Here is an 18,001-nt window from a genome sequence, read left to right on the forward strand (position 1 = left end):
CAGAGTGTGACCAGAACTGTCTCCTGGGGCTGGCAGTGCCCTTCTCCCCCACCTCCCTCCCTCCCGTGCCCAGGGCAGCAGCCCTGGCAAAGCCCCAGGATCGTGTGCCAGCCCAGGGACACTCTGGGGTGCTCCCATCCCCTCTGATACCAGGCTTGGAAAAGCCAAGAAGAAAACCTAAAAGGCAGCTGGGTTCTCAGGGCCGTGGGCTGTACAATATTCCCCACCTGGAGCAGCAACTGGGGCTGTTCTTCAAGGACATCTGAGGTCAAACACTTCATTAATATTCTGTCATTAGCACCGTGATGCAATTCCCAAGGCAATTCCCAGCCCAGAAGAGCCAGGCAGTGGCTGTGGGGCAGGAGTCCTTGCTGCCTGCACTGTGGAGTTTCTCTGGGTATGTTTCCTGTGTCACTCAAACAAGGAGCAGCCAGAACACACTGTTTGTGACACACTGCACTGCCACACGTGTTTCATCGTGGAATTAAAAGCATTCCTAAACATTCAATTTCACAAAACTCATAGATGTAAGTATCAGGATTAGGTTTGTGTTAGGATGAATCCAATCTCTTGTACTTTCATCCCAAAATGCTTCCCTTGGCAGAACCTTTCACGCTGCCCCCTCCACTGCTGGGACTATGGAAGTCCCAGGAACTTATAGGGATTTTTTTATTATTATTTGTTTAGCTCTTTAGGGATTCCTGATCCTTAAAAGGACTTTTTCTCCCGCACACCCACAAAGCACTTGGTGGCCAAACACTGCCCTGGAGAACACAATATGTCTGTACTCATCCAAACTGCAGCAAGAGGGCCCCAGTGAGATATAATAATATTAAAATATTCTGTGATGGTTATAGACCAAGTGTACTGTAAATCCTACTGGACATAAAGCAATCATATGCTGAATTTTACTGGGAGCACGGCGGGTATCAAATTATCCTTTAACACAATCTAAAATTATGACACCTTGGATTTTCAACCTGGGATCATGAAAAGCAGCCTTGGACTTCGTGCTGTAAATCAGAACATGGAGTTCCACACTAGTTTGGGTTAAAAGGACCTTAAATCCTATCCATTCCACCCCTGCCATGGCAGGGACACCTTCCCTCCCCTGCCCCAGGCTGCTCCAAGCCCCAGTGTCCAGCCTGGCCTTGGACACTGTCAAGGATGTCTGAACCGCACAAAAAACTTCTAAGGACGCGTTTAAGTCCTTTTCTGCAAAAACCGTGTTCCCAGAAACCGTGCTTTTATTATCATTACATCTCACGGTGTGTGCGCTGCTTCCACCCGCCACATCCGTCACCCTCAGGTCGTTACCTCACGGGCAAGGAAAAAGTTTCACAAAGTGGCTTTTCTGCGGCACCGACCGCCTCGGACTGAGGATAGTAACTCAGCGACCTTTGCAGTGCTGCCAAGCTGTGACTTTATTGCCTTTTTCTGCCATTCCGCGAAGCTTACGAAAGAAGCGAATCACTTCAGGGAAGGGAAAAGGCGGAGAGCGCCGAACGCCCGCACCGCTCCCGCCCTCAGCGCCACCGCGCGCTCCGCGCTCTCGCGAGATCTCGGCCGCCCTCAGCGCCGGCGCGGCCGCGGCCCGACGGGATCTTTCGAGAATTGCCGGTACCGCGCTCCCCCTCAGCGCCGCCGCCATGTCCGTGGTGGGCATCGATCTGGGCTTCCAGAGCTGCTACGTGGCCGTGGCCCGCGCCGGCGGCATCGAGACTGTCGCCAACGAGTACAGCGATCGCAGCACGCCGTGAGTGAGCCCCGGAGCCGCTCTGAGGCGGCGGCAAGGCGCCCGCGGGGCCCGGCGTGGCGGGGCCGGGGAGGGAGGGAAGCGGCGGGACCGGGGGGAGCGGAGGTGTAAAGTGCTTATAGGGAAGTGGTAAAGCGCGGCAGACGCGGATGGGGGCTTTGGGAGACCTGCTCAGCTGCTTCTCGTACAATCACAGAATCATAGGATGTTAAGGGGTTGGAAGGGACCTTAAAGCTCTTTCAGTTCTACCTCTCTGCCATGGGCAGGGACACCTGCCGCTATCCCAGGTTGCTCCAAACCACGTCTAACCTCCCTAGAACACTTCCAGGGATGGGGCAGCCACAGTTTCTGTGGGCAGTCTGTGCCAGTGCCTTCTCACCCTCACGGGGAAGAATTTATACCCCATATCTAACTTGAATTTCCCTTCTTTCAGTCTGAAGCCGTTCCCCCTTGTGCTGTCAGTCCAGTTGCTGATGCAGAGTCCCTCTCCGGTTTCCTTGTAGCCCCTTCAGACGCTGGAAGACGCCCTGAGGTGTCCGCACAACCTTCTCATTTCCAGGCTGAGCAGCCCCAGCTCCCTCAGCCTTTCGGTGCGGTGCGGCCGGTTTGTTCCCCCGAGGCGGGGCTGTGCTCTTGGGATTAGAAGGACGGGGGCTGTGAGTGTAGAGAAAAGCATTCCTGGCTGCTGGAAGTGCCAGACCTTAATTCCCTGTGTGTTCTTAGGCCGTGTTCTGGTTGCAGGGCTGTCATTGCCCTGCGGTCCTGGGGAGGGGAGGGATGAGCTGGTGCTGGATTTGGTGAGAGCCCCTTGGCTTGTCCTGGGGTCAGAGTTTGGAAAGCTGCTCAGCAGCCTGCAGTGCCAGGATGAGGGGAATGGCTTCAAAACTGGCAGAGAGGAGGTTTGGATTGGATATGGGGAAGGAATTGTTCCCTGGGAGGGTGGGCAGGCCCTGGCACGGGGTGCCCAGAGCAGCTGTGGCTGTCTCTGGATCCCTGGAAGTGCCCAAGGCCGGGTTGAACATTGGGGCTGGAGCAGCCTGGGACAGTGGGAGGTGTCCCTGCCATGGCAGGGGTGGGACGAGATGAGCTTTAAGGTGTTTCCCAACCCAAATAATTCCAGGATTCCATGATACAATGTGATAAGTACATTCTAGCCCTGCTCATGTAATGACCCCTCCTACCACATTCTCAACAGAAGTGTGCATTGCCTCCATTAATTAAGGAGCTTCCTGAGAATGAGAGAGAGAACTGGCTAAAACTCTATGAGTGTGAAATGAAAAGTGGAAAAAAATGGAAGTGGAAAAAAATTTGAATCAAGAATTGTGCATCAGACCTGGAGAGGAACTATGGGGAGAGCTGTTCTAAAAGTGTTTGTGGAGTTTCCCTTCTGTTGCAGTATGACTTTATTTAAGCAGATCCTGAAGTAACTGTCTCAGTGAGACAACTGCATAATCTTCAATGTTTGGGGTTTTTTTAGATCCCTCTCATCACTTCAGAAAGCCCAGAGTGACCTTGCTTCTCATTAGATAATACATCACTGTTTGCTTGCTCCTGTCTCTAAGCAATGAATAAATGGAGAAGGAAATTTTGAATTCAGCTTGTGTGCTTGAGTATCTGGAGATCTCTTAAGTGTTCTCAATAACGTGAAAGTTTAAAGGTTAGATGTACTGGGAAAATAGTGAATGTAGAGAATATCAGAGCTGTGCTCTAATAGCTGTAGGTATTTGGCCCTCAGGGAGCTGAAGTTCTGCTGATAAATATATCTATATATTTGAGGTCTGAGCACAAATCTCCCTTGTTGAAGGAGTGAGCTAAATAAAATATCTGACACAGTGCATCTCCTGGGAAATAATTCACTTACGGGAGCCTGAATTGAAATTGGAAGAAATGAGCATAATGAAAATGAGAGGGTTTTAACAGGACTTAATTTCCAGGTACTGTTCTGAGGGAATGCAGAAAATCATTCTGCAAGCAGACCCTTCTATTAGAAGAATTTCTGCATGGTTTTTAAGTGACTTGGAATCAGAAGCCTGGTTCAAAAAGTCAGTGCTGAGCAGTTGTTACAGTGGGGAAGTCATGCAAGGTTGTCACAGGTTTCCTCAGGCACTGGCTCCTGGTCAAGGTTAAACACTGGGTTTTGTATGTGTTACTGGAATAATTTGTATTATTAAAATAAACCCCATTGGACTGAGTTCAGTGGCACAGATGACTCTCCCACAGAATCAGCTTTCAGCTCTGGTACTTGGATTCTTCTGGAATGCTGTAAAATTTGAACTTGTACATCCCAAAGCTGTGCAAGCTGTGTTTGTCTTTGGACATGGACAAGCAGTAGAGAGAAAGGTAGTGGAGACTGAGAGGGAAAAGTAAGATAGTTTAATTATTTCTGTGGGGATAAAGGGCCTCGAGTTAAATGAGATCATTGTGATTGACCTGGAGCTGGTGCTGATGGTCAGTGCACAGAACATCAGCTGTCAGGGGACAGGGGATCTTCCCAGGACGTGGCAGTGCCTGGGAGGGTGAAGAGTTGCCTCCAGGTGTGTGAAGCAGAGATTTTCACTTTCTAAAGTTGTTTCAAGAGTCCTCTGATGACCTTCACTGAATGTTTCTACTTAAAATGAGCTGGTTAGTTATTCAGCTTCCAGAAATTGTATAATAGTGTAATTTGTATTTCATGAGTTTACTGTTTCTTGTGAACCGATTGGGGAATGTGACTCATTGAAAATTCTTCCTTCTCTGCCTCCTTCCTGGTTTCACTCACTTCTGTGCTGGGTCCCTGCCAAGGCTCTCACCTAAATCAGTGCATTTGTGTTGGTGAGGGGATCTTGTTTTTTTAATTCAGCAGTGAAAGTAGCTGGACTTTTTTTTTTTTTTTGTCCTAGAGAATTCATGTCTTAATTCCTTTCAGGAGACCAGAGTAAATTAATAGCAAACTCCCTGCTCTGGGCTCTTTAGTTTTTTACCTTCTGTTCCACTGGTGTGGGCCTGACGGTCTGCAGACCACAAACTTTTTTTTTTTTTTTTTAAATTTTCTCCTGAATAGTTGTTTGAAGCAACTGCAGATTTATTCAGGAATGTTAATTCTGTTGCAGCACATACTTTAGTGTAGACATTGTTGCATTTGTGAAGTTGTTAATAATTGGACGAAGATACAAACCCAATGCAATTCTATCACCCCATCCCTCAGGTCTGATTTTGACAGTTTCTGCTTGGAACACCCAATTCCAAACCTCAGGCTGAGCAGGAATGTTTCCTGTGGCAGCCCTGTGGCATCACCCTGCTCTAAAGCAGATTCTTAATCTGCTGCATGGAGAACAGCTTAATTAGGTTTTTGGTATGTTGTGTGAGCAGTAAAGATCTGCTTGCCTAATGGCAAGGTTCCCCCCACCAAGTTTACCTCAGTGGTATGAGCAACTTGGATTAGAGGGCTGGATTTTGTTTTGTTAGGGCTCCTACAGTTTGTTAAATACGTAAATCAAGAGGCTTGATCAGACAAGGAATTTCTCCAAAAAGGGGAATTTATTTATTCAGAACTGCAGGCTGTCGCAAAGCTGGGGGGAGTAAAACATAATTTCTCTTTTTGTGCTCCATGTTATTTCAGTGGGTGCAGATGAAACTTTCTCTGCAGGTAGTTTCTTCCTGCCCTTGAAGGGTTTGCCTTAAAACTGGAAAGCTTAGTTAGCATCTGCTACAGACATGTAGGAACAATTTCCTTGGTTGACCTCATGTTTGTCTGCTCGACAGCGGAATGTTTCCATGTTATTAGCAAGCAGCTTTTCTCTGAGTGCATCACATACATGGGCAGTTACTGGGAAAAGGCTGTCTGTCCAGGAACTGCTTGGATGGGAAGCTTGGAGGAGCATGGATGAGTTTGGGGTTAGTGTTGTTCTGCAGGGAGCACTGCTGCTGTTTTAAATGCAGTTCCACTGCCTGTTTCTCCCAGAATCCACAAAACGTTCCACGCACACATTGCAACTTTTTTAATGGACCAAATCATATTAATTACAGTGACCTTCTAGGCAGCATCAGTGCTTTTTACCCAAAAGCTGTGCAGTGTAGCTGTAGAGTCGCTGACTGAACTCACTGTTTTCCTTGCAGAGCCTGTATATCCTTTGGGCCCAAGAACCGCTCCATTGGTGCTGCAGCTAAAAGCCAGGTGAGCCTGGGGGTTGGGAAGAACAGCTCCAGAGCAGCACAGAGTGTCACTGCAGATAACACATGTCCCTGATGTCTCCTGAGCTGAGAACAGCTGAGCTGCCCTCAGCTGTTCACCATGGGCTGCTGCTTTGTCATCTGGCAGTGAAATCTCAGGGCTGATCCTTGCACATAATGAATTGTACAAAATAAAGCTGTGCCTCTTAAGGAATTCTCATAACTGCTATTTTTTTTTCAAGTTGTGAACGTAAATTCCAAAGCTACACAGTGATGCTTCACCCTGCCTTAGCTTGTTCCACTTCCTGTGCTTTATGATGGCTTTTAATTATGTGACTGTTTTATAGAGTTCCATTATGTGCATGATTTTGGCAGAAAGGGGGTGTATTTGAGTGTAAATAGATAGAGCTTTCTTGACCCTTTGTGGCTGAATTACAACCTAAATATCTCTCTTGGGTGTTCTTGCCCATAGTCTGAGTTTCTGTTGCTGTAGGCAGGTAAATGTGACTTAAGGACTGAGAAGAAGTTAAGCTGATTTGTCCTTCTTGTGGTATTTGGGTCTTGCTGTATCAGATTTTATGTTGCTGTGTAAGTAACCCCTATAAAAGATTATTTATTTTTTTCAAGTCTTCCACAGGAAGTGACTAGTCAAAGAATTGTTTTTTCTTAGCCTAAAAAGCCTAAAGATGCATGAAGATTCTTTATCTAAAATACAGAAATCCCTGGACTCAGCCATGTTATTCAAGAACAGCACAACTATACTAGAACCAAACACAGCTGTTTTTTCTGGAATTGAGTGTTTGCTTAGCTTAACGAAATCCATTGGTGCAGAGCCTGTAGAGATGAGTGTGTCCTGCCCAGACTAAACTTAGAGAACATCCAGCCCAAGTTACTTAGGAAGCAGACACCTGCCTGAGCCCAGCTCCCAGGTAATGCTCTGTGGAACAGTGCCTGTCTGCTCTCTCAGTGCCTGTGGTTTTCAGTGCGTGCCTCGCTCTGGTGTCAGTGACACAAGTCCCTTCACCTGTGCTACGTGAAGTGAGCTGGGATGGGCTTTCACTTCTCTGTGCTGATCTCTGCTGGTAATGAAAGTCAGTCGACCTTTTGTCACTTAAATCAAGGTGACAGTATCATCTTAGGGGACCTCGTGACCTTTTAAAGCTTCCTGAGCAGGTCCTTAGCTGTTTTGTGAGAGTATCTGTGTTGAGTGTCACATGCATGTGATGAACCTGAGCTGGAGTTTACATCCATGTGCTTGTTATGTTTGGGCAATCACTGATTGTAGAAAGGTAGAGAACAGGTAAGTGGGAAAGAGGTTTTGCTAACAGTTCTGAAGTTTCCTACACGTACACTATGAAATTTGAGTGCTGTTGTAATCAATATTTTATAGACTTGGCTCAGTTTTTAGTGTACATTTTATTTTCCATCTCAAATTCCTGTAGGTTCCCTGAGCAGCCAGAAGGAAGTTGCCTCCCAGCACCTGCCCAGATACTGTTAAGATACAAATGGCAAACATACTCTGGCGGGAGAAGCATGAGAACAAAACTCTGTCTTCTGTTTGAAATTCAGATGTTCCCCTGCCACGTTGTATTAAAGATTTCTTTTCCTCTAGGTTATTTCAAATGCAAAGAATACAGTACAAAGTTTTAAAAGATTTCATGGTCGTGCATTCTCAGATCCCTTTGTTCAAGCTGAAAAAGCAAGCCTTGCCTATGAACTTGTCCAGCTGCCAACAGGCTCAACTGGCATCAAGGTAAGTCTGGCATGTTTGAGAAGGAGCCAGAGGAGGAAACTGATAAAGTTTCCTTTAATTTTCCTGTTTTGAATCTGCTCACTGCAGTTTGTGTTCTCTTTTGAATGGAAGGCCTTAATAGGGAAGGGAATAAAAGGCTGATAATGGGGATGGTGCATGGGTTCCACTGCAGCGTAATGAGTGTGCACAATTTTTATTTGAAGGCCATGTATATGGAAGAAGAAAGAAACTTTACAATTGAGCAGGTGACAGGAATGCTTCTGACCAAATTAAAGGAGACTGCTGAGAATGCGCTTAAGAAGCCTGTGGTTGATTGTGTCGTTTCTGTAAGTATGGAATCCAGCAAAATACACAGAACTTACTGTCTGAGCTGAAATGGCTGCAGCATTACATTAAACCTGATTCACTTGGCCAGTAAACTCCAATGTCCAGGTATCCTTCTTTTCAGTTTAAACTGAATCTTACACCTCTTGGAAACGAGACTTAGGTCATTAATGGTTTTTAATTGCTGCTAATTAGCAGCATAAATAATATTTGATACCTGTTTCTGATTATGTGCTCCAAAAATGAGTGGCTTGTGATATGGAAAGGAAAAAGGAACTTTGTCTTTATGTAGTTTTTTATTTTTTGGTTTTTCTCTCTTGCAACTAAAATGAACTCTGCATTTGAAGGAGGCCTCAGCTGTGCTCCACGAGGTCACTGTCTACCCTTGTTTCCTGAGGTGGCTCCTGTAAATGTTAATATTGGCTCTCTGACTTCCTTGCAGGTTCCTTGTTTCTACACAGATGCAGAAAGGAGATCTGTGATGGATGCTACCCAGATTGCTGGTCTCAACTGTCTGAAACTAATCAATGAAACAACTGCAGGTAATTCCTTCCTCTCCCTCACTCAGTGTTGCAGTTTTACTACATCAAAAGCTTTTATTCTGCCAGTAAGCCTTGCTTGCTGGAATTACAGCTGGTTTTATACATTTGAAGTAGATTGGTTGATCAGAAAGTTTCTTAAATTCTGTTTTTTCATTGCTTTACAAAGGCATATCTGTTTCAATACAGCTGAGGGAGGGGCTGGTGCTGTTTAATGTTGTCCCTTGTTTCTTTAGCATTGGGAATTTTCTGTATTCAATGTCTGCAGCTTGAGTGGCACAATGAAATGCTAATGCTGATTCCTGATTACCACTTTTTTCTTGATAATCACAAACCTCTGTGTCCTAACTATACTTTTATTTCTGTAGTTGCCCTTGCGTATGGGATCTATAAGCCAGACCTGCCTGCCTTCGAAGAAAAGCCACGGAACGTTGTTTTTGTGGACATGGGGCATTCTGCATATCAAGTTTCTGTTTGTGCATTCAACAAAGGCAAACTGAAAGTAAACAAGCTGTTACACATCCATTTTAGTTACCTGTGGAACATTCGTCAGCACATCCATGGGCTGTGGCAGGCACAGCTCAATTCATCTTAAAATTGCACTTTGTCTGGAGCAAAAAGTAGGGCAGGGAACTAGAGAGCTTTTGAGCAGTGTGTGGAGGAACCAAACGTGTCTTAATCAGCAGACTCTGGCAAAGAATTTAAAAACCTGGATTAAGTGCTCTATTCAGAAATTATCATATCTGACTGTGCTGCTTTCAAAGAAATACTCCAGTTCAGTCATGAGATCTGCTGTTAAAGCAGGAATTCCTGCAGTGGTGTAAGGGGCAGACATTGTTTCTGAACCCTCATTGTGGTGCTCATGTAAAAAGAAGAAACATTCCTGATTGCTTTAAGCTGCCAGTGAAAGCTCAGCAGGTGACAGTGTACTTTAAATGTACACTGCCAAAGCATTGCTGTTTTCCAGCAAATATTAACATTTCTTACTGGTTTATTATTATTATTATTATGTTTTTAATTACAATCTGGACTTGACTTACAATACCTTTCTCATTATTGGCTGGAGAAACAGATGCAAAATTTAATGTATGAGGTAGTGAAACACAGAGAAATGTTCTCACAACATTGATTTTTCTCGTAGTTTTATTTAGTGAGGAAATGTAACCTTCATGCTTCTCTCAGATTTGTTTTTTAAACAAAGCCATGGCAGTGTGGAAGGGATGCTTTGGGGTCCAGAGTGCAGGGCTCTTAGGCACTGTAGAGGTCAAAGCCATCTGAAGGGATATTGGGGTAATGATTTCTGCTCCTAAAAAACATAAACTCCTGGTGTGTTTACAGAGCAGAATGAGCTGAGGTGGGTGGGCTACAGGTGTTCTTTGCAGATAATTCCTTCATCAAAAAAGAGCACCTGTTGTAAGAGTTAGTATCATTTATTTTTTTCCCTGTTTTATTTTTAGCTTGGTGTAAGCATGTTACACCCTTAGGAGGCATCAAATATTAAACTGGGATATGACTCAAACTGGCAGTGGCTAAGCAGAATTTGGAAACAGCGATCTGCTCCCAGCACAAGCTATGGAACAGATTGTGTTGCTAAGTCCTGCCCTATCTCCCTGAATTCCTTTTAAAGCAGTTGTCACCTCATTCCAGGAAGGCTGGATTTCTTTGACTTAGAGTTGAACTGTATTTGAAACAAAGCACTGCTTTGATGTTGACTGCTAATTGCTTTCACTGGGTAATGGCACATTATACTGTTACTGAAGGGTTCTCTTCCTTTAAGGTTCTTGCTACAGCCTTCGATACAACCCTTGGAGGCAGGAAGTTTGATGAGGTGTTGGTGGAATACTTTTGTGAGGAGTTTGGGAAGAAATACAAACTTGACATCAAGTCCAAGATCCGAGCATTGCTGAGGCTGTACCAGGAGTGTGAGAGGCTGAAGAAGCTGATGAGTGCCAATGCCTCTGACCTGCCCATGAACATAGAGTGCTTCATGAACGATATTGATGTGTCTGGAACCATGAACAGGTAACGTTGGTTCCTCTGCAAGGGGAAACTTAGAGTGCCCTTCAGGCAATTAAAAGCTTGGTATGAATTGTCAGCTCTTAGGACTTCAGGGAGGTGAGAAATCAAAGAACATGTGCAGGAATGCTGCTGGAAATGAAAGTTTAGAGCCTGGGCAGCGGCCTTGAGTTAGGAGGGACGGCTGGGAACGTTGCAGCGATGCCAGGGTTAGTGGAACCACGTTTTGCCTGGGAGAATGTAGTAAAGTATGAAGCTAGGACTGGGGGAGAAAAAACCCTGCAGTACAAAGTGAAAGTGGCATTCCTTCAGTTTGGGCATCCTGTTGTTAGCAATGTTGTTTATGGTGTGCTAAAGCTTTGTTTATGGCTTCTTCAACAGAGGCAAATTTTTAGAGATGTGTGAAGGACTCCTGGCAAGAGTGGAGCCGCCCCTTCGCAGCGTGCTGGACCAAGCCAGTAAGTGGGGGCTGTGGGGGGTGCTCTGCATGCAGACAGGAGCCAGCCAGAGTGCAGGCTTGCTTTGCACGTTGGGCACAAGGCTTTACCACAAACAACAAGTTCTTGTTTAGGAGTTACGAGATTAAAAAACTTTCTCACTCTAGCAAAGAGCTGCAATTTTTACTGCTTAGAAACTTAGCCTAAAGTTGATCTATTAAAACTTATGGTTTATGATGTCAGTTTATTCATGTGAAAGAGAAACATTTCATCTATTGTCTGGCTCATTTCTAGGGTTGAAGAAGGAGGATATTTATGCAGTAGAGATAGTTGGTGGTACCACAAGAATCCCTGCTGTAAAAGAGAAGATCAGTAAATTTTTTGGCAAAGAAGTCAGTACGACCCTGAATGCAGATGAGGCTGTGGCACGAGGCTGTGCACTGCAGGTAAAAACTGCTGTTAGTTTTAGCTCTTGAGAATATTAAGCAGCATCAATAGCTGCTTGTTGAATGAAATGCTTGTTCACCTAAAGTCTGAACGTGTAATGTGGCTTTTGTGCTCTTGCAGTGTGCAATTTTGTCCCCGGCTTTCAAAGTGAGAGAGTTTTCTATCACAGATTTGATTCCGTATCCCATCTCCTTGCGATGGAATTCACCAGCAGAGGAAGGCCTAAGGTAAAACCAGTACAATCTTCTTGCATGTTACAACTTAAAATGACTGGTGATGATTAGAGTAAATAAACAATGTCAGCAGATACCCTTAGAACAGGGTATTTCCAGGGTTAAATGCCCAGTTAACACTTCAGGGTCTGATACTTGTGATGTTAACGATGGTAGAAAACAATATCAAGGTTGAGTAGCAGTTTGGCATTTCCTGCTGGCTGTTGGTGTTACTTCACCTGGAAGATCAGGACAGTCTTGTCACCTCTTAAGGAAGCTTTTCCCCTAAGAGTATCTAGAAATGTTTTGTTACCTTACCAGCTGTGTTGTCATACTGAACACAGGCTGTGTTTTCTCTTGCAGTGACTGTGAGGTCTTCCACAAGAACCACCCTGCTCCCTTTTCCAAGGTCCTCACTTTCTACAGGAAGGAGCCCTTCACTCTGGAGGCCTACTACAGTTCCCCCAAGGAGCTGCCTTACCCAGACCCTGCTATAGGTTAGCACCATTCTGTACCTTTAGCTAAGAGCCTCTTCTGTCTAATTAGGTAGTCCAGACATGCAGCCTACTTCAGATGCTCTCAGGACAACATTTCAAATGGATTTTCAGTAAAATAAATGGAGTAGCATGAAGTTTATGGGCAAAAAGAGCATCCTAATACTGGGCCAAACCTGGAAGGGGCACACTGAGAGTTGTGCAGTCTTTTGCTCTGATAAAAGTAACACCGGGTTTTACATAAAGAATTCCCAATAGCTGTGCCCCAGCTGAGTGAAAAATCTGCATTGTCCAACTTGAGTAGGTTTTAACATTCCCTGAGCACATTGCAGTGAGCTTTGTCAGCAGCAGTTGGCGTTTGCTTTGCATTCAGCTCTTAGGTTAATCAAAAGTGTTTGGTTTTGGGTTTTTCCCCTCTGTTTAGCTCACTTCTTGGTTCAGAAGGTCACTCCTCAAACAGATGGATCTAGTTCCAAAGTGAAAGTTAAAGTCAGAGTAAATATCCATGGCATCTTCAGTGTTTCAAGTGCATCTCTGGTGGAGGTTCATAAATCTGATGAGAACGAGGAGCCAATGGAGACGGATCAGCACACGAAGGAGGAAGAGGTAGGAGACTCACTGCCCCCAGCTGCTCAATCCCCCTGAAGCACAACTGGCCAGGGTCTCAGGCTTGTGTAAGGATTTACTAGACGTGCCTACAGCTGGCACATGAGATGGAGTACTCACTGTAGTGTGTTACACCAGTGATAGATCTCTTGAAACCAGGATTTGACATATAGATCAAATTCTTAATGATGGAACTGTGGCTTGCTGGAGCAAAGACTGGCAGCTCATCATTTATTCCTTCAGATTTTGTTCTGTTTCTTTTGCTTAAAGAGTATTAGAGGTGTTAAGGGATCAGCCTAGGAACTGAAGCAGTGATCTGCATTTGTTTAATGTGTGCATTTCTCTGAATTTCAGAAGATGCAAGTAGACGAGGAGCAGCAAAAGGCTGAAGAGCAACAGCAAGCCCAGCCTGAAAATAAGGCAGAGTCTGAAGAAATGGAGGTAACAGGAGCATTTGAGATTTGATTTTCATGAGAATCCTGAGAATATGAGGAGTGTGAGCACATCTGCTGCCTTTGTCATAGTTCTGGAAGCTGAACTTTCATTTCAGTGCACTGGTGGTCTATTGTGCTTGGAGCTTTAGAAAGGACACAAATGGCACTGATAACTGCAGGCCTGTCAGGTGACCTGGTGCTGATAAAATGGGGGAACTCTCCTGTTCAGGGAAGAAATAATCATCTGGTTTTCAGTAACTTGAATACAGAACAGTGTTCTGCCATGAGCACCCTCCCCCACGGATGCAGACAGTGCCCAGAAAAGGTCAGTGGCTGCATTAATTATCTCAGGCTTCAGCAGCTGAGGTGTCAGAGTGGCAGGGAGTGCTTGCTTCTCTTGTTGAGGTGCTAACTCCATTTCTCTGATGTAAACCTTGACTGCTCCCCTTGAACTGAGTGCTGATGCTGTTTATATATTTTTAATGCAGACCTGTCAGGCTGACTCAAAGGACAAGAAAGTGGATCAGCCACCTCAGGCCAAGAAGGCCAAAGTGAAGACGACCACTGTGGACCTCCCCATTGAGAATCAGCTGGTGTGGCAGATAGGGAAGGACATGCTCAACTTGTTCATTGAGAACGAGGTAAACTCTTCCTGCCCAAGCTAAAAATGTCACTTGCTGGTCTCCAGAAGTGTCGTTCATTCAGCATGGTTAAGGAAAGGACTAAAAGGAATAAAACAAGCAGTTGGAAGTCTGAGGTGAACAGCAGTGCCCCGTGGAGGCAGAATGTGTTCACTGCTCCTGGTCAGGGGAGCTGTCACTCTCCAGGGGCTGTTCTGCAGGACACCTCCAGAATCACCTGCAGGTACAAGGTGCAGGTGACCCTCAGGGTGGAGGCTCCTCAGCTGGGAGGATTCTCCCATGCTGTATTGGACACCACACCAAAACTGAAATGAGTGTTCAGCTCTGTAAATCAGTTTTGCAAAATCTTGATCTAGTTTGAGCTTTTGCTAACAAGGTATCCTGGAAACAAATGTTAAATAATGAGCTTTTTAGCCAATTAACTTGACACCTTGTTCACAGGGTAAGATGATAATGCAGGATAAGCTGGAGAAGGAGAGGAATGATGCCAAGAATGCAGTGGAGGAGTACGTGTACGAAATGAGAGACAAACTCTGCGGGGTTTACGAGAAATTCGTCAGTGAGGATGTGAGTATTGCTACTCGAGTGTCCTGGTACATTGTGGTACAAGCAGCAGCTGGATTTAGCAACTCTTGACCTGTGTCACATACTATATTTACATAAATTACATATTCAGACTTTAAATTTGAAGAAATAATTGTAATTTCTCTGGCTCTGATGATAATACACTAAATGTGGGCTCCTGTATCTGGTTTCCTAAAAATCTCTTGGCATTATAAATCAGCTTTCCCTGTTGTACTGAAGGAGCTTGGTGTGTAATGAATTTAACTCTGCATTTAGAGATGAATCTCTGAACACCTGACTGCATCTCCATTGACTGCAGTGGAGCTTTGCCAGCCAGGTCCCTGCAGAGCCCAAACTGTGACATGGCAGGGGACATTTATGGCACCTTTGCTAAAGAAGAGTTTCTTTCAGTTCTCAGGCTTGCTCATGTAGTGATGATGAAAATGTGCAGGGGACAAAAAAGCCTTTGATGTGACAATATTTGATCTGAACTGTGGCTGTCACACAGGGTTCTTCCTTGGGCCAGGAATCCACTACAAAGCTGTACAGAAGAATATTTTATTTCTTATTTTTCACTAAAATAGGATAGTTCCAGACAGAGTTCTTTATACTCTAAAAATACAACCTTTCCAGAAAGGTTCCAAGTACCATTTAATGGCATTTGTCACCTAATCAGTGATGTCACCTGCCTGTTTTGTGTGTGCATTGCTGCAGGATCGCAATAGCTTCACACTGAAGCTGGAAGATACAGAAGTTTGGCTTTATGAAGATGGTGAAGACCAGCCCAAACAAATATACATTGATAAATTGGCAGAACTGAAAGTAAGTGGTTCTTACATTCCCCTGGGAATTTACTGAAGCTGGAGTACTTTGTTCCAGTGAGGAGCTGTCTGGGGTCTGCTGATTCTGACGTAACAAACAGCCTGCTTTGGAATTTAAGTGTGTGAGGAGTAGATATCCAACAGACCTGTAACAACAGGGCTGGGGAAGGCTCAGTCTTTGAGGGGAGAGTTCTGAGGAGTTCAGGAAAGTTGATGTATTCTGTCAAACTGGGGATCCCTCAGTGATGCTCCATGAATTTTGATCTCTGCTGTGCTTTGTTTCAGACTCTGGGTCAGCCTATTCAGGCAAGATTCCAAGAATCAGAGGAAAGACCAAAAGCATTTGAGGACTTGGGGAAGCAAATCCAGCAGTACATGAAAGCTGTTCACGCATTCAAAGCAAAGGTATTTCCATACTTAATTTCTGGAAAATGCAAGGAAATGGTACAAATATTTTCTGAATTTTAGGTAACCTGCTTCAGACAAAAATCTGGCACAACCTCCCAGTGAGCTTATGAATTCTTGATGTTCAGTAGATTTTTCAGAAGCAGATTTTGGGCCTTGCAATATCTCAGTCTCTTTTTAATCAGGAGTTGATTTCCTCATGGAGGCAAAATGCCAACAGCAGGAGAACTTCAGTCTCTGGTTACCAAGCTGTGGGTGATCAGTTTGATTGATTTGTTAACCACAACAGCTCTTGCCTAAATGGTCTTCAGTGTTTTGAAGCTCGGCTTTGAGGAAATCGGGATGCAGTTTGTGCTCAAACACTGACGTGGGTGCTCCTGTTTGGGTGTTGTAGGATGAACTGTACGAGCATCTCGATGAAGCAGACGTGGCAAAGGTGGAGAAGAGCACCAATGAAGCCATGGAGTGGATGAACAACAACCTCAACCTTCAGAACAAGAGGAGTCTTACTTTGGACCCAGTTATAAAAGCAAAAGACATACAGGCTAAAGCAAAAGTAAGTTTTTCTACATAACTCACTCTATTTCATGTATTTTGGTGTTTATTTCTCTGTCAGAAATCTCAAAAGTACCAGGGAACATCAACCCTCAGCTGGAGTATTCCCAACAGTGGTTTCAAAATGTCAAGTTCATCTGTGGGAGATAAAACCATTTCTAAGGCTGTGTTATTTCTGCGTTTGCTAGGAATTGGCAGGTATCTGTAATCCCATAGTGAACAAACCCAAACCCAAGGTGGAGCTGCCGAAGGAGGAGCAGAAGCCGACGGAACCCAACGGACCATTGGACGGGCAGGGAGACACCGGGAACGGGACCCAGCCCCCCGAGCAGGGCTCTGCCCCCACAGCCACCGACAAGAAGCTTCCAGAAATGGACATTGACTGAATTTCAGCACTTGTGTATATTATTGCAAACTACAATAAAGCTTTAAGTTGTCAACTTTGTACATTCTGAATACAAACCGAAGCAAGTGAATCCCACGGCACTCTTGGTAACTCTTGGAGAGGTTTGGGCAGGGCAGCAGAACACGGAGGTGGCAAAGGACTCGCTCAGCTCAGCAGTGTTTGCCTTTATTGATTGTATTTAGAAGTTTTGGTAGTCTAATTAGACCTCTAGGAACAGCCATAAGCTGCTTCTCCATTTGTAATGTCCAGGTTGAATCAATTCTCCCTCGAAGGAGGGAGACAGCAACATCTGAAGTCTGATGTGCACCCTGCTTTTCCTTTTCCCTGTGGATCGCAGCGCTGGCACTCCAGGGAGGGCAGGGGAGAGCCAAGGCAGAGTCTTCCATTGCTCTTGGTTTAGTGTTAATGCCTGCTCTGGACTCACTCCGATTTGCACTGGAACAGTTGATGGTTACAGGGGGTTTGCAGAGCAGGGGGTGGCTCATCAGCACCTTGATTCCTTAGCCCAGACTGCACATCAGCCTCAGAATGTGCTCCTGGACAGGGGAGTGGGTTCCTCACAAACTCCCTGGTTGATTAGGCCCTGTAAACTCCTTGTCTCTAGTTAAATTAGCTGCTTGTAGAAAGAGTGAATACTTTTATTTCAGCTGCCTATGCTGATAGTTGATTCTGACTTGTTCCTAACTTTTTCTGGCAGGGGTCTGCTTGCTTCCACGAGGCCTTCATTTGGAATGCTTGGTTTTTTGTTTTGGTTTCTTTTTTCCCAGGAAAACCAAGAACTGATAGATTATGTTGGTTTGTGTTGTTAGGTTTGTTTTGTTTTGTTTTGTTTTTTTTTTTTTCTATGAGCTTTATACAATGATTTGCTTCTAGTACTGACTGTCATTAAACTTGGAAAAATTAATTTGTATGTGTTAAAATCCAAAGCTGAATAACACCCATTCAGTTATTGCAAGAAATAAATGCACTGGATTCTACTGGATCACCTGCTGCAGCTGTTGATTCCGAGGCAGAGAGGGCGGTGTCGGGGTGGAGGGAAGGGCTGTGTCCCTGCTTTCGGGGTGTGCGAGGAGCTCTGCCCGGCTGCTCCGGGGCTTTGCGGCTTCCCAGGGGCTGTGGGTGGGTGTGAGTTCAACCTCCCTGTGATGAATCACAACCGTGCTTTAGAAGGGACCCCCAGGGCTCAGCGAGTCCCAGCTCCCGGCCCTGCAGCGCTCCCACCGTGCCCCTTCCCGAGGAGCCCGCTCAGTGCCCGGCCACCGCTGCTGGAGCCGGGCGCTCGGTCCCTGCCGGGGGGGGCAGGCGGGGCCCGGAGCGGGCTCCGAACACCCCGGGCTGGGCCGGCCGGGCCCTCCCGGCCGCCGGGGGAGCTGCGGGGCCGGGCCGGCACCTCCTCCTCCTCCCGCCGGCGCTTCCCGTCCCTTCCCGTGTCTTCCCTTCCC

General features: G+C 45.5%; 1 protein-coding gene across 4 annotated transcripts; it reads left to right on the top strand.

Moving 5' to 3' along the window:
• Positions 1 to 1,623: 1,623 nt before the first annotated feature.
• Positions 1,624 to 17,541, top strand: HSPA4 (heat shock protein family A (Hsp70) member 4). Of its 4 annotated transcripts, none has more exons than XM_062502599.1 (19): positions 1,624 to 1,756; positions 5,852 to 5,909; positions 7,518 to 7,658; positions 7,862 to 7,984; positions 8,425 to 8,524; positions 8,890 to 9,023; positions 10,299 to 10,543; positions 10,919 to 10,995; positions 11,269 to 11,420; positions 11,542 to 11,648; positions 11,997 to 12,130; positions 12,552 to 12,754; positions 13,088 to 13,174; positions 13,656 to 13,808; positions 14,250 to 14,375; positions 15,087 to 15,194; positions 15,479 to 15,598; positions 15,993 to 16,154; positions 16,342 to 17,541. In XM_062502599.1, exons 1-19 carry the CDS (start codon positions 1,650 to 1,652, stop codon positions 16,537 to 16,539), a joined length of 2,535 nt encoding a protein of 844 aa, XP_062358583.1. In that variant the 5' UTR covers positions 1,624 to 1,649; the 3' UTR covers positions 16,540 to 17,541. The 4 variants fall into 4 exon arrangements, with proteins under 4 accessions (XP_062358583.1, XP_062358585.1, XP_062358584.1 ...); XM_062502601.1 differs by having other exon boundaries at positions 13,091 to 13,174; XM_062502600.1 differs by having other exon boundaries at positions 12,552 to 12,733.
• Positions 17,542 to 18,001: the final 460 nt, after the last annotated feature.

Source organism: Cinclus cinclus, chromosome 14, assembly GCF_963662255.1.
Source record: "Cinclus cinclus chromosome 14, bCinCin1.1, whole genome shotgun sequence".
Classification (NCBI taxonomy): domain Eukaryota; kingdom Metazoa; phylum Chordata; class Aves; order Passeriformes; family Cinclidae; genus Cinclus; species Cinclus cinclus.